The sequence below is a fragment of the Leucoraja erinacea genome, chromosome 2, assembly GCF_028641065.1.
Source record: "Leucoraja erinacea ecotype New England chromosome 2, Leri_hhj_1, whole genome shotgun sequence".
Taxonomy (NCBI): Eukaryota; Metazoa; Chordata; class Chondrichthyes; order Rajiformes; family Rajidae; genus Leucoraja; species Leucoraja erinaceus.
In genome coordinates, this window is record NC_073378.1 from 94,401,149 (window position 1) to 94,418,181 (window position 17,033).

The following is a 17,033-nucleotide window of genomic DNA, read 5'->3' on the forward strand; positions in this document are numbered from 1 at the left end:
CCCAATTCCACTCATCACTTTCTTTTCTTATCAGATTCCATAGTCAGCAGCCTTGAATGTCTCACCCTTTCACTTCCCATCCTCTGCCACTAAATCCATTCTTTCTTTCTCCACCATAGACATATCATAAATAGGTTCAATAGCATTTCATCCAGTGGGTAGAACTCCTATTACAACCCTCATTCCAGTGAAACAATATATTGTGCCTGTGCTTTTGGCAATCACGTGAATCCAGAAGCTATTTATAAATTATTTCAATCAAATTTCCTATCATAAATATACTGGGTGTCTGCAATTCTACATCTTAAAACATCATGTACATAGTCTGTTAGAGTTCCATGTCCATAATTATTTGAGTTGAGATAACTAGGTGTAGCAAAATATTGAAAGTAAAAGACACTGAGGTTGAATGACAAGCAGAGAGGACAAAGTGAGTCATTCTTATAATTCTAATGCCTTTGTAGTAGCCTGGAATATTGAGAAAGGACAGGAGAATCTGGGCAAATTCATTTCATTTGCACTTTATGTGCAATGTGACGAATAAAACCGTCACGAATAATAGTAAGGAATTCACGAATAATAGTAAGGAATTCAGGTATCCCTTAGTTCACTCCCACTTACCTTATCCAGAGCTACCTGCACTATTGATTCACTCTGAGTATCGAGAGCAGATGTCGCTTCATCCAGCAGAAGAATTTTTGGGTTGCTGATTATTGCACGTGCAATAGCAATTCTCTGCTTCTGTCCACCACTCATCTGGGTACCTCTTTCACCAACAATTGTGTTAAATTTCTGTAAGATTTAAAAGCACAAACCTTATGCTATTTCCTACAATCTTTAAAAAATACAGCAAATTAACCTTGAAATGGAAAAGTGGGGTTCAAAGACAGAATTCCTGAGCTTAAGATCAAAATAACTGAAGTTGTAACCATCACTGGAGATGAAATAAAACGGATTTATTAAATATATCTAATAATATAAATTAATATATTAATAAAATTGATATCTCACCGATATATGTTTAGTGAGATATAAATTTGCCTACTTTGAGCAAATTAATGGCTGTATGAACACGAACTAAAATAAATATAAACAAGAATAGGCCACGTGACCTTTATGCCAACTCCAGCTATCATTTTTCCAATGTCTCCAGAGATAGTTTCCATCTTCTTGCCTGGTCATTAAGCTGGTACCATAGATACCCATTCAATACCCATTCAATATCACAATACTCATTCAAATCTCATTTCTGTTGAAGGTGAATGTGAAAATTGCCCTTTTGAAAATAGCAGGTTCATTATCCATCCATTACAGAATTAGTGATGCACCAAGGATATTACATGTTTTCAACAGAGAAGGAGGCTATATCTCACAAACATATTTAGTGAGTGCTGCATACTGGTCTATGTCGCCATTGGTCATGGGATCAGATCAAATTTAAATCATGAGTATCAATGTAGCATGGCTCAGCAAATTGACCAAGGAAGGAAAGGATGCAAGACAATTTCTAAAGAGACTTTCTAATTTTAAAAAAAGGTATCATCTGGGCTTATGCATTTAGAATCATAATGTTATGAAGCTGTAAAGCATAGAAACTGGCCCCTTGGCCCACTAAATCATTGCCGACCCCATGCCTGTCTATTGCTTATACAGCCAGTCTGAAGAAGGGTTCCGACCCAAAACATCACCCATCCTTTTTCTCCAGAGATACTGCCTGACCCGCTGAGATATTCCAGAACTATATATATTTACCATCTATACTAATCCTGCTTTCCTGCATTAGTTCTCTGTGTGCCCTGCTCATTCAAGTACCCACCCAGATGAGCCTTAAATGTTATTACTGTTCCTTCCTCTCCCACCTCTTCTGGCAGCTCCTTCCAGTTACCTATTATTCTTTGTGTAAAGAAAATATCTTTAAGAACCCTTTAAATCTTCTCTCCCTCGCCTTAAACCTGTCCTCTAGTTTTAGACACCCCAACCTAAGAATCAGTCTCTGCCTAGCTATTAATATATGGCTCTCATTATTTTATCATGTCACATCTCGACCTTTTTTGGAAATATCCTGTTACTGCTATTACATCTTTGATAATCAGCATCTTCCCCACCACCGATGTAAGGCTAACTGGTCTATAATTCCCTGCTTTCTCTCTTCCTCCTTTCTTGAAAAGTGGGATAACATTAGCTACCCTCCAATCCACATTGGAAAATGATCACCAATGCGTCCACAATTTCGAGAGCCACCTCCTTGAGTACCCTGGGATGCAGACCATCAGGCACTAGAGATTTATCAGCCTACAGTCCCATCAGTCTACCCAACACCATTTCCTGACTAATGTGAATTTCCTTCAGTTCCTCCGTCACCCTAGGTCCTCTGTCCCCTCGTACATCTGGGAGATTGTTTGTGTCTTCCTTAGTGAAGACAGAACCAAAGTACCTGTTCAACTCGTCTGTCATTTCCTTGTTCCCCATAATAAATTCACCTGTTTCTGTCTTCAAGGGACCCACATTTGTCTTAACTATTTTTTTCCTCTTCACGTACATAAAGAAGCTTTTACTATCCTCCTTTATATTCTTGGCTAGCTTACCTTCATAGTTCATCTTTTCTCCCCGTATTGCCTTTTTAGTTACCTCCTGTTGATCTTTAATAGTTGCCCATACCTCTGGCTTACCACTAATCTATGCTATGTTATAGGTAGACAAAAAAGCTGGAGAAACTCAGTGGGTGAGGCAGCATCATTAGAGTGAAGGAAATGGGCAACATTTCGGGTCGAGACCCTTCTTCAGCCTGAAACATTGCCTATTTCCTTTGCTCCATAGTTGCTGCCTCACCCGCTGAGTTTCTCCAGCTTTTTTGTCTACCTTCGATTTTCCAGCATCTGCAGTTCCATCTTAAACATATACTATGTTATACGTCTTCTATTTTATTTTTATACTGTCCTTGAATTCCCTTGTCAGCCATGGTCGCCTCTTACTCCCCTTAGAATCTTTCTTCCTCTTTGGAATGAAATATTCCTGCATCTTCTAGATTATTCCTAAAAACACCTGCCATTGCTGTTCCACGGTCATCCTGGCTCGGGTCCCTTTCCCGTCAACGTTGGCCAACTCTTCCCTCATGCTAACATAGTCCCCTTTGTTCAACTGCAATACTGACACTTCCGATTTTACCTTCTCCCTCTCAAATTGCAGATTAAAACTGCAAAAATACAAGCTGCTCTAAGAATCCATCTCGGAGGCACTCTACAAATTCCCTTCCTTTGGGTCCAGTACCAACCTGATTTTCCCAGTCTACCTGCATGTTGAAATCTCCCATAGCCACCATAGCAGTACCGTTGTTACATGCTAATTTTAACTTCTGATGCAACTTGCACTCTATCTCCGGGGTACTGTTTGGGGGCCATTGGGGTCTTTTGGCCCTTACAATTTCTCAGTTCTATCCACAATTATTCTACATCTTCTGATTCAATGTCACCTCTCACAAGGGACTGAATTTCATTCCTTACCAACAAAGCCTCTCTGCCCACCTGTCTGTCTTTTCGATAGGAAGTATACCCCTGAATATTCAGTTCCCAGCTCCGATTCTCTTGCAGCCATGTTTCTGTAATTCCCATAACATGATACCTACCAATTTCTAACCGAGCCTCAAGATCACCCACTTTATTTCTTATACTTCGAGCATTCATATATAACACTTTTAATTCGGTATTCACCTCCCCTCTCACACCGGTTCCTATTTCACCTGACCTTACTCTCTTATCCCTTCTTGAACTTTCCGTCCCATTAATTTAGGTGTCTTTCGTAACTTTTCCTGTACTCTCTTCCCCTTTAACTCCATCCTTATACTCCCAATTCATTAACCCCCCCCCCCCCCCCCCCCCGCGCTATTTAGTTTAAACCCACCCATAATGACTTACATCAGGTAGCATTGATATAAAATCATAAGCATTTGCTTCCTTTGCCGCTTGCTCAATATCTTCATCAGTTGCGTCCTCTCGACCATGCCGTATGTTTTCAGCAATAGTTGTAGCAAACAGAATTGGTTCCTGGCTCACAATGCCAATGTGTTCTCTCAACCACTTCACATTCAATGTACGGATGTCATGCCCATCGAGAGTTATCTAAATGATCAGAAGCAATAGGTTTAATCTCTTTCCAGTAAAATAATTGTTTTGTTTGAGGCGGGACTCGCAGATGTCCAGCCAGGAATGAAATGGGGCTCAAGGTTTGTGTAAGCAATCAGTCTTTAATTGTTCTTCAGTACAGCTCCCTACTCCTTCTCCAGGGGACGGGCATTGCCCGGCCTTATATACATCCCAGGGAGCCCCAGGACCTGCACCTCCCCTCACTGTGACACTTGATTCCTCCCTCCAGAGCCGAGGGTTTGCACTGCGCATGGCTCACCACTAGGTGCTGCCAGATGTTAAATAATATCAACATATTTTGATGTATTTCAGATTTCCACTATATTTTGTTTTTCTTTTGATGTTGGGGTCTGGCCAAGCATCCTTGGACATTCCAGGAAGCAAGAGAAGAAATTGTTGGAACTCTGGGCTGGGAGATTGCAACGTTCACATGGTCCATCATGTTTCGACTAATGCAATCAACTCGACGTGCACAAACAAATAGATTAAATAGACCAAGTTGACCGACAACTTTAGGTTGTGCACACCATACGCAAGAAGTAGAATTTGGAACTCTTGCAGAGATTTTTGTTCCATTATTGAAGAAGACTACATGGACAACCCAAGAAACTACAGGCTGGTGATATTTCCCATCAGTGGTGGGAAACTTATTCAAGGGAATTCAGCAAGGCAGGATCTATCTGCATTTTGAAAGCAAGGTTGATTTGAAAAAGTCAGCATTGCTTTGTAAGTAAGAAATCATATCACACAAGTTTGATTCATTTTTTTAAATGGGTGAGCAAGAGAATTGACAAGGGTAATATGGTAAATATTGTTGAGGTGGATTTTAGCAAGGTCTTTGACAAAGTCCCGTAGGGTAGACTGGTCTAGAAGGTTAAATCTAGTCCCATTTGCCTACATTTGGCCCATATCCTTCTTATACTTTCCAACCCATGTACCTGTCCAAATTTATTTTCTGCACCTTCTTCACCTCGAGCTGTCTAGAATTTTGTCTACCTATGTGGAACGAGCTGCCAGAGGAGGTAGTTGAGACAGGTACTATAATTGTATTTAAAATACACTTGAACAGGTACAGTACATGTATAGGATAGGTTTGAAGGGATACAGGCCAAATGAAGGCAAATGGGATTAACCTAGGTCATCTTGGTTGGCATGGATCGATTGGACCGAAAGGCCTGATTCGCTGCTGTATGACTCTATGACTGTATTATTCTAAATGGTCAGTAACTAAATGGCCTGGGTGAGAGTTAGCTGGTAGAAGGATTAGAGGGAAATTAAGAAAACATTTTCACTCATTGACCGGTTGAAACTCAACCTATCTGAAAAGGGTGGTAGAGCCAAACCTCCCTAATTGTACTATTGCTTTGTTATGGTAATAACGATACTTCAATGCTCGCATGTGACATTGTTTGCAGTTATTCGGTAAAGTTTTAATGCAAAGTTGCCAGCCAATGATTAGGCACCTGGCTTCAAGCCAAGCCCCTTCTTTCCATTTGACTTGCGTGAAGTTATGGAAGCCATTGTACTCTCTGTATCTCTGAATGCAGAAGGTCTTTTACCCAGGGCGTGAAAAACAAGAATGTGAGGACATGGGGTTAGGGTGAGAGGGGCAAGATTTAAGTGGAATTCCCAGGTTTTGTAGAACACAGAGACCTGGGAATAGAAGTAGATAGTTCCCTGAAAATTGAGACACATTTAGGATGGTGAACAAGGTCCATGGCATGCTTACCTTTATAGTTTAGGGCACAGAGTACCCGAGTCATGTTATTGCTGTACAAGAAGGGCCAGTACTGTGCTATATAACTCCTTGACTCTTTAATTCTACTGTTGATATATTTATTTTATCTTCTGAAGATATGATAGCAATATAGTAGTAACATTTCAGAGCACAGATTCATATCAGGGCATATAAATAACTACTCATGTATGTAAAGGTTAGTCGATCAATTAAAAAGATAATTGGTAAACTAAGGCTAAGGTACTGACCATCTGTCCCTGTAGACAATGAAAGCTGAGTCAAAAATTGTTTACTTTTTGCATCAATTCAAATAAACAATGAATATGTGCTTGTTTTCAGCTGTATTTCTCAGTGTATGCTTATAACCTGTAATAAGTCAATTAGGAAATGTTCTTCAAATACCAGTGAATTAAGTGCCACTGTAAGTATTTACTTTTCAGTGGAAAGTGATTTTGCAATAGTTCAACTCTCACTGAATGCTATTTATGAAGCTGTTTCAAAACAAACCTTGCTCTTATTAATTTGCTAGGCACCAACATATAATTAACGATAGAGTAATGGGCAAAAAGTGATTGTTTTCTTTGGAACATTGGTGACTGCAGAGAGACTTAGATGAGGTGCATTGATCATGAAAGTCTTTGAATAGACACAAAATGATGAACTCAGAGGGTCAGGCAGCATCTCTGGAGAAAATGGATTGGTAATGGAATGTCACCTCTCCATGTTCTTCAGAGATGCTGCCTGCCACTCTGTGTCTATCTTTGGCATAAACCAGCATCTGCAGTTCCTTGTTATTACATGAGCATCTTAGAAAGGGCTAATGTAGTCTAATGCAGATAACTGAAAGGTTTATTTTGGGAAGTTTAACCAGGGCAGGACCTTCACAGTTAGTGGTAGATCCCTGGGAAGTGTTGTAAAGCAGATAGATCTAGAAATACAAGTACATAGTTCGATGAGGGTGGTATCACAGGTAGCTAGGGTGGTGACAAAGGCTTTGGGTACTCTGGCCTTCATCAATTAGGGTATTGAATATAGAAGTTGCGACGTTATGTCACAGATGTAGAATACTTTGAGGCTACATTTGAAGTACTATGTTCAGTTTTGGTCACCCTACTATATGAAGATGTAATTTTGCTGGAAGAGTGCAGAGAAGAGTTGAGGATGTTGCCGGATGTTGAGGGCATGAACTGCATACAGGGAGCACAGGATGCTGAGGGGTGATCTTATAGAGGTCTATAGAATCCATGAGTAGAAAGAATGAATGCAGAGAGTCTTTTACCCAGGGCGGGGAAATCAAGAATGAGAGGACATAGGTTTAAGGTGAGAGGGGCAAGATTTAAGAGGAACCTTAGGTGCAAACTTGTGCACTCCGAGCATGGTGGATATGTAGAATGAGCTACCAGATGAAGTAGTATATAATTGTATTTAAAATAAACTTGAACGGGTACATGTATAGGATAGGTTTAAAGGGATACAGGCCAAATGCAGGCAAATGGGATTAACCTTGAAATGAAATGAAATGATTCAATTTATTGTCATTGTCAGTGTACAGTACAGAGACAACGAAATGCATTTTTAGCATCTCCCTTGAAAGGGAGACACAGGGCGTCGCGGTGTGCCCGCGCCTGCCATCTTGGTTGGCATGGGTCGGTTAGACCGGTGGTTCTTAACCTTTTTGGCAGCAGTACGCGCATACGCGAACAAAATACTGTATGTGGTATGTACCTTTGTTAGGTTCCTAAACATGGGGTCAACAAATTGATATGTTATTTGTGTCCCCTTCATGACCCCCGGCAAAGCCCCAAACGACCCCCATAGAGGGTCATGACCCCCAGGTTAAGAACCACTGGGTTAGACCAAAGGGCCTGTTTCTGGGCTGTATGACTATGACTGTATTACTCTAAATGGTCAGTAACTAAATGGCGTGGGTGATGGTTAACTGGTAGAAGGATTAGAAACGTAGAAAACATAGAAACATAGAAATTAGGTGCAGGAGTAGGCCATTCGGCCCTTCGAGCCTGCACCGCCATTCAATATGATCATGGCTGATCATCCAACTCAGTATCCTGTACCTGCCTTCTCTCCATACCCCTGATCCCTTTAGCCACAAGGGCCACATCTAACTCCCTCTTAAATATAACCAATGAAATGGCCTCAACTACCTTCTGCGGGATGGAATTCCAGACATTCACCACTCTCTGTGTGAAAAACGTTTTCCTTATCTCGGTCCTAAAAGACTTCCCCCTTATCCTTAAACTGTGACCCCTTGTTCTGGACTTCCCCAACATCGGGAACAATCTTCCTGCATCTAGCCTGTCCAATCCCTTAAGAATTTTGGAAGTTTCTATAAGATCCCCCTCAATCTTCTAAATTCTAGCGAGTACAAACCAAGTCTATCCAGTCTTTCTTCATATGAAAGTCCTGACATCCCAGGAATCAGTCTGGTGAATCTTCTCTGTACTCACTCCATGGCAAGAATGTCTTTCCTCAGATTAGGAGACCAAAACTGTACGCAATACTCCAGGTGTGGTCTCACCAAGACCCTGTACAATTGCAGTAGAACCTCCCTGCTCCTATACTCAAATCCTTTTGCTATGAATGCTAACATACCATTCGCCTTCTTCACTGCCTGCTGCACCTGCATGCCTACTTTTAATGACTGGTGTACCATGACACCCAGGTCTCGTTGCATCTCCCCCTTTCCTAATCCATTCAGATAATAATCTACTTTCCTGTTTTTGCCACCAAAGTGGATAACCTCACATTGATCCACATTATACTGCATCTGCCATGCATTTGCCCACTCACCCAGCCTATCCAAGTCACCTTGCAGCCTCCTAGCATCCTCCTCACAGCTAACACTGCCCCCCAGCTTCGTGTCATCCGCAAACTTGGAGATGTTGCATTCAATTCCCTCGTCCAAATCATTAATATATATCGTAAATAGCTGGGGTCCCAGAACTGAGCCTTGCGATACTCCACTAGTCACTGCCTGCCATTGTGAAAAGGACCCGTTTACTCCTACTCTTTGCTTCCTGTCTGCCAGCCAGTTCTCTATCCACATCAATACTGAACCCCCAATACCGTGTGCTTTAAGTTTGTATACTAATCTCTTATGTGGGACCTTGTCGAAAGCCTTCTGAAAGTCCAGATATAACACATCCACTGGTTCTCCCTTATCCACTCTACTAGTTACATCCTCGAAAAATGAGAGGGATTAGAGGGAAGTGAAGGAAAATCTGACCGGTTGGGTCTGAAACTCACTACCTGCCAAACCTCCCTATTTGTACGGAGCGAAGGAGATAGGTAGCGTTTCGGGCCGAAACCCTTCTTCAGACTGATAGGGGGTGGTGGGGAGAAGGTAGGAAAAAGGGAGGAGGAGGAGCCCGAGGGCTGGGGGATGGGAGGATTCAATGTTCAAGGCTATTTTGTTAGCCCTTGCTGTCTCCTCCCCTTCCTTAGCCCTCGAGCTGTCTCCTCCCATCCCCCAGCCCTCGGGCTCCTCCTCCTCCTTTTTTCCTTCCTTCTCCCCGCCACCCCCTATCAGTCTGAAGAAGGGTTTCGGCCCGAAACATTACCTATCTCCTTCGCTCCATAGATGCTGCTCCACCTGCTGAGTTTCTCCAGCATTTTTGTGTACCTTCGATTTTCTAGCATCTGCAGTTCCTTCTTGAACTCCCTATTTGTACTATTGCTTTGGTATTGTAATACAATCCTTCAAAGTTAAAATGTGACATTCTTTGCTGTTAATAGGTAAAGTTTTAATGCCAAGTTGCCAGCCAATGATTTGGCACTTGTCTTCAAGCCAAGCCTCTTCTTTTAATTTGACCTAGGTTGCACCACTGTGTGAAGTTATGTAAGCCATTGTACTTTCTGTCCCTCCAAACACACATACCTCTGTACTTTCTGTACCTCTTACCTCTCCTGCTTCTGGGTCATAGAAACGCTGGAGCAGCTGAACTGTTGTGCTTTTACCACAGCCACTCGCCCCAACTAGTGCCATGGTCTGACCACTTGTAATCTTCACATTCAAACCATTAAGAATCTACAGTTTAAGGGAAAACTACAGTGTTATAATCTTTTAACAAAATTATATAAAGTGACATATTTAAAAAATAAAGAACTTAGAAGCACATTGCTATATTAAAATAACTTTTCATCGTTTGCTTTCTTTTTTTTTTTAGGGTCCATATATTTTAATCCTGCTTTTTGATGGAAGATGGAAAGACAATAGCAAAATGTAAAATGTTTGCATGTTTATATTTAAAAATTGCAATGACATTTTTGAACTGTGTATTATTGATTCACCCTGATATACCGAGGAGAGGGTAAGCTAGTTTGGGTAGTTCAGCATTGCAGAAAAATATCCAAACAAATGAGTTGAATTGGCAATGTTATGACACAATTGTACTGATAGGACCCTGAAGTTGATATCACCCTTGCTGCTGTTACAACTGGCACACTGTTTTTTTTCTCCCTTAAACAACAGTTTGTTAATCACAAGACCTATCCACATATACTACGGCTTCAGTTAATGACTTAAAGATAATGTATACATAAATCATCATCATCATCATTGAAAAAATCAATGGGCACGGTGCCTTACAATGTTATGTACGACAGTGATCACAACTACTGAAGTGTGCATGGCCGTTAGGAGCTTATCCGCCCTTTGACAGGTCGTGTTTTTGGTCCTGCTGTGGGTCCACAGCCCCCTCCTCACCTGGCAAATCAGGTGGGGGAGACAGTTTAGTCGATGACTATCCAACCATGGAGCAGGTAGCACGGGATTACATGGTACCCGTGGTGGAGGGAACTCCCCCGAACTGATTTAACATTAAGGAAAAGATAAAGGAAATACATTCATTGGCATACTTAGTGTGTTTTTCCCATCTTTCCTTAAAAGATGATTTGTTATAAATGCTGCATCTACAAAATGCAATTGCTGCCCTCTTGAGTTGCATTAAATGTATCTCAGACAAGTTGTAGACACAAGAGACTGCAGATAAAGACAATCTGTCTGAGTAGTATACTGTCCAATGGCATGAACACTGAATTTTCAAATTTTCAGATCTCGCATACCCTCTCGTCCCGATCTATCTAGGTCTTATCACAAACCCCCTTACTTTCAAATCCCATCGCATCCACCTCCATCCCCCTGTTACCTAGTTTATTTCCCCTCCCTCACCTGGTTCCATCTGCTTACTGTCCACACACTCAACCCATTATGACCCATCTACCCTTCTCCTACAGTTCCCAAATACCCACCATGGTTTCATTCATCACTTTCTTTTATCAGTTTGCATTTTGTTGCCTTCACTTATCACCTTCTTCACAATGTTTATCTTCCCTTTACACTCTCAGACCTGATGCGGGGTCTTGACTTGAAACATCAACCATCCTTAGCTTCTGTAGAAGCTGCCTGACCTGCCGAGTTCCTCCAGCAGTTCAATTTTTGCCTCAAATAGGTTGATGTATTGAACTTTAAGTCATTCAAAGATGACAGATTTTTGCTTGTGTAACAGCATCCACCAGATTCCCTTCACCAAAAGACTTCATAAAATGAAATGCTAGTCATATTCCTTCTTTGTGTTGGAGTTTCACATCACATTCTGAAACCAGAATTAAATGTTCCTGCAAATCTCCCTCTTCTCCCTATCATCCAAATTAGACTCTCTGATCTTGACAAATCTGCATCTTGATGAATTCATTCAATTTACTGTAATCAACCGATGACCAAGAAGAGCAAGGTGACGTGCCTCAACGACTATCGACCAGTGGCACGAACGTCGGTGGTGATGATGTGCTTTGAGAGGTTGATTACGGCGCATATCAACTCCTACCTCGACAAGAACCTTGATTCACTGCAGTTCGCTTACCGCCACAACAGGTCAATGGTGGATGCCATCTCACTGGCTCTCCACTCCGCTCTGGACCACTTGGACAAGAAAAACTCGTATGTCAGGCTGTTGTTCATAGACTACAGCTGGGCGTTTAATACCATCATCCTCTCCAAGCTGGTTACCAAGCTCACAGATATGGGTCTCTGCGCATCCCTCTGCAATTGGATCCTCGACTTCCTCATCTACAGACCACAGTCTGTCCGTACTGGAGTCATCCTTGATAACAATCAGCACAGGAGCACCTCAAAGCTGCGTGCTCAACCTCCTGCTGTACTCACTCTATACTCATGACCGTGTAGCCGGACATAGTGCAAACTCCATCATCAAGTTCGCCGATGACACCACTGTTGTGGGACAAATCACAGATGGTGACGAGTCAGAGTATAGAAGTGAGATCGACTGATTGACCAAATGGTGCCAGCACAACAACCTGGCTCTCAACACCAGTAAAACCAAGGAACTGATTGTGGACTTTGGAAGAGGAAGGATAGGGACCCACAATCCCATTTATATCAATGAGACAATGGTGGAAAGGGTTAAAAACTTCAAATTCCTGAGCAAGCGTATTTCTGAAGATCTTTCCTGGTTCCAGCACACTGATGCAAATATAAAGAAGGAACATCAGCGCCTCTACTTCCTGAGAAGATTATGGAGAATCGGTTTGTCAAGAAGGATTCTCTCGAACTTCTACAGGTGCACGGTAGAGAGCATGCTGACTGGCTGCATCATGGCCTGGTTCGGCAACTTGAACGTCCAGGAGTAGAAAAGACTGCAGACAGTTGTGACCACTGCCCAGTCCATCACCGGCTCTGACCTCCCCACCATCGAAGGGATCTATTGCAGTCAATGCCTCAAAAAGGCTGCCAACATCATCAACGACCCACACCATCCTGGTCACACACTCATTTCAGCGTTGCCATCAGGAAGAAAGTAGAGGAGCCTGAAATCTGCAACATCCAGGTTCAGAAACAGCAGCTTCCACACTGCCATCATGCCATTAAACATGACATTAAATAAGCTCTGAACAATAACAGTCTATTATTATTATTATTGCACTATATCTGTTTATTTATTGTGTATATATGATCTATGATCCATAGACACACTGAACTTTTATCTTCCGTTTTGTATTATGTTTACATATTCTGTTGTGCTGCAGCAAGAAAGAATTTCATTGTCCTATCTGGGACACATGACAATAAAACTCTCTTGACTCTTGGGATTCAAGATTTGTCCTAATCCTACCTTGACAAGGCAAATGTACAGACCCCCCTCTAGCGGTACCATGGACTTGTTTTCTAATTGTGTTTTACACAAATATCTTCTTTATTGCAGCTTTTTTTCATTTCGCTGTATTTCAGAATTTATGTATAACTGTTTTTGTGTATTGTCTATGTACTTGTGATGCTGCTGCATGCAAAACATGTTGCTGTACCTATACCTCGCCATGCTTCTGCATATGACAATACAACAACTTAACTTACCCTTGCAACCACAGGCAATATGTCTTTTCACTTGTTCCCTTCCTACCATCAGGGGAATCAAACATACTTGGTCAAGGCTTTTTGATTTATTGATAAACTAACATAAATTAGTACCCTTGTCTTCTTTTTTTGTAAAGTATATTGACGTAAGCAAATGAAATAAGCAATAGTGAAGCATACTTTACTGTCTGGTCTGGTTGGATAGCTGAAATGAATATCCTTGAATTCAATGTCTCCTCTGATACTATCAGGTTTATGGCCATCATTGGAGCTGCTATCTATAGAACGATGCTGGACACACAAAGACAAAGATTTACAATGTAATAATTTAGGTAGGTAATTAAATCATTCCATGGCAGCCAAGCATGTAATACATACTGCAATGCAATATAAATTATTTTTATGTTCCCCCCAGTGATTTCTTTTTTCCATTTCTGCTATTATTATTGTCTACAGTTTTACTAGGGTGACTGACTCCCTTGTATCCCATCTGTTTGGTTAGGTTATATTTTTTGTGCATAATGGGCATATTGGAACTAGTGTAAATGGGACATGTTGGTCGTTGTGGGCAATGTTTCCACATTATAGAGTCATGGAGTCATACAATGAAGGCCTGTGAGAAATTCCATCAATGGGCCACCACCAACACATTTTCTTTCAGCCAAAGGCTGGTTCAGATATCAAAATAAAGAAACTTAGTTTGTTTTTGGAATCCCTAGCCTGAGATACCTCTTGGCTAAATGGCCAAAACTGCTAAAACTGGAATAAACCACTGATCTCTGTTTATCCATAGCACCATCAGATGACTCTACGTGAAACTAGTACCGGAAATATTAAAGACTAGAAGACATGGTGAAGGGGCAAAGTTCAAAGGTGAGGGAAAAGTTAATTTACACAAGGGTGGTGGGTCCCCAGAATGCACTGCCTGGTGGAGGCAGATACAATATTGATGTTTAAGAAGCTTTTAGATAGACACATGAATATGCAGGGAATGGAGGGATCACGTGCAGACAGAGGAGATTAGTTTATCTTGGCATCATGTTCGGCATAGACATTGTGGGCCAAAGGGCCTGTGCTGTACTTTTCTTTTTTCTACGTTCTATGAATGCTAAACATGAGGAAGATACAAAAGATGGTATTTACCTTTGCAATGAGACCATATACTTCATAGGCAGCACTTCGAGCCTTTGAAACACCCTCTAGGTTTGTTAGTCCCTGACCAATGGACAAAGATCCTATCATCACTGAGAAAAGTATCTGTATAAATGAAAGAAGGTTAGTCACTCAGTCTAACTTATTTTACCTGACCATTGAAAGGCCTTTCCAAAGCTGTGCAAGGGAGATGATTTATATTATTTGACAGATTAACTTTTATCAACATATATCACTGAAAACTGGATCAGGTGGGTTAAGGAATACCGGTGAAAATGAAAGGAGCTTATTTATCTTAACAATTGAACTGGGTCTCAAATGCAAACAGACGTACTGAAACAATGACAAAATTAGGGATGTGTGCTTGCTCTAATTCCCACAAAAGAATGAGACTGAATGTTTGATCCTTGGGGAAAAAAAGATCTTACAGAAGCTTAATGACACAGTCCCATTAATTCTAAGTGAATAATATGTTCTTCTCATTTTGTCAGTGAGCCAGACATGACTAGGAACACATTTAGATCAATAGTGCAAAGCGGCACCAAGTAGATGGGTGGAAAATGAAAGGGACATTAGAAATAACTAATTTGCTTACATGAGTATATCTCTCTTTTCTGTAAGTTATTGAGTTATTTAAAAATATATTTTCAGTTATTGAGGTATCAGCCGCAGGGGTAGAGTTTCTGCCTTACTTCACTACAGACCCAGGTTTGTACCTGACTACATGTGCAGTCTGCACAGAGTTTATACGTTCTCCCAGTGATCATGTTGGTTATCTCTGGGTGTTCCACTTTCCTCCCACACTCCAAACACAAACAAATTTGTAGGTTAATTGCCTTCGGTAAAAATTGTAAATTGTCCCTAAAGTGTAGGATAGTGCTAGTGTACGGGGTGATTGCTGGCCATTGTGGACTCGGTGGGCTGAAGGGCCTGTACCTCTAAAATCTAAACACTGTCTCTTTTAGTGTTTAACAGACTTCAATTATATAGCCTGTTCAGAAAACAAATATAAAAATGGTTGGTAAAATCCGGTAGGCGACGCGACTCTCGTCAGCAGCAGCCTCTGCAGCCCGTCCGCGTTTTTATTATTTTTTGTCTATGTTTCTATGTAATTTTTGTTTATTTTTTGTTGGGGTGTGGGTGGGGGGGGGGGGGGGGGAGGGAGGGGGAAACTTTTAAATCTCTCCCTGCACGGGAGACCCGACGTTTTCTTTGTCGGGTCTCCGTTGTCGTTGGGGCTGCAACGAGGAGCGGCCTCCAACAGGAGAAGACCGGGGACTCTGGTGCCGACGACTCACCTCACCGTCGCGGAGCTGGCCGAGTCCAGAGCGGGTGGAGCGGTGGTGGAGCGCTGCTGCTGCTGCGGCCCGACCTCCGGAGATTCGGAGGCTGCAACTGCGGGTCTGGCGGACGGCGGCACCGGGAGCCCGCGGGTCCCTGGAGGGAGACCGCTTTTCAGGGCTCTCGCAACGGCGACTTCTCCCGCCCGAGTTGCGGGGTCGAAGAGCTCCTGGAGCGGGGCCTCACAGCACCGCCCCGCGCGGCTTGGAATGGCCGCGGGACTCTGCGAGCGCACGCCGGGGGCTCTAACACCAAGACCTGGTGTGCGACCTCGCACCACCCGGCGTGGCTTTAATGGCCGCAGGACAATCGCCATCGCCAGCCGGGGGCTTTGACTTTGACTCTGACATTGGGGGGGGGTGGGGGGGGGGGGGAGTGCAGTGGAGAGATAATAAGTTTTTTTTGGCCTTCCATCATAGCGATGTGATGGATGTTTATGTAAATTATGTTGTGTCTTGGGTCTATTTGTTTGTAATGTATGGCTGCAGAAACGGCATTTCGTTCGTTCTTGAATCTTGAATCTTGAATCTTGAATAAAGCATTGTACAAAATTCTAGCAACTATTTAGCAATGAAAATACATACTCACTATCAAAACTCGTCCAACTGAATAGTTTTCTGGCTCGTCAACAACCAACTTTGAGCCATACCAAAATGCAAGAGCATAGGAGCTGAAAATGAAAAACTGTGATAAACCAATTGAAATATTTGTGGTGATAGATTTCTTTACTCCAAGCTCCTTGGCTTGCTTTAGGTTGACTTTATACCTGGAATAAAGAAAAACAAAGGTGATTTTTAGTGCACAATATCTCTATCGCTGTCTATTGAAACTACATCCATAATGCTATGGTTCCACTTCCAACAGTTAATAAATGTACCTGCTTTAAAGTGATAGGTTTAAATAGAGTGATGGAGGCATACAGCATGGAAACAGGCCCATCAGCCACACTTGCACACACTGACTAAAGGTCCTGTCCCACTTGGACAACCTAATCCATGAGTTTAGAAGACCCTAGACGAGTTGAAAAAAATGTCAAGGTCGTATTGACTCGCCGAAGTAAAAGAACTCCTATGGTCTCCTACGACTATGTCTACGACCTCCTACGACCTACAACCTCAATCTTCCACACCTAAAACCAACTACAACTAGCTACGTAGAAAATGATCACATGATAAAATGATGTCATGTTTGTATTTTATTTCTTGGGCCAGTTACCGACCTACGATTATCTATGACTATCTACGACTACCATCACAAACTACTACGACCTACCTAC

The 17,033-nt window shown here is 42.0% G+C and overlaps 1 protein-coding gene across 1 annotated transcript in view; it reads right to left on the reverse strand.

The window, feature by feature from the left end:
- The window catches only part of LOC129705912 (ATP-dependent translocase ABCB1-like), a 51,063-nt gene extending 36,195 nt beyond the window's left edge, over window positions 1-14,868 (reverse strand). Inside the window, exons 1-5 of the mRNA XM_055649837.1 lie at window positions 14,408-14,868; window positions 13,445-13,555; window positions 9,797-9,922; window positions 3,912-4,115; window positions 612-792 (exon numbers count right to left, since the gene is read on the reverse strand). Coding sequence (XP_055505812.1) covers window positions 612-792; window positions 3,912-4,115; window positions 9,797-9,922; window positions 13,445-13,555; window positions 14,408-14,506 — 721 coding nt within the window. The 5' untranslated portion in view covers window positions 14,507-14,868. The remainder of the gene's footprint in view (window positions 1-611; window positions 793-3,911; window positions 4,116-9,796; window positions 9,923-13,444; window positions 13,556-14,407) is intronic.
- Window positions 14,869-17,033: the final 2,165 nt, after the last annotated feature.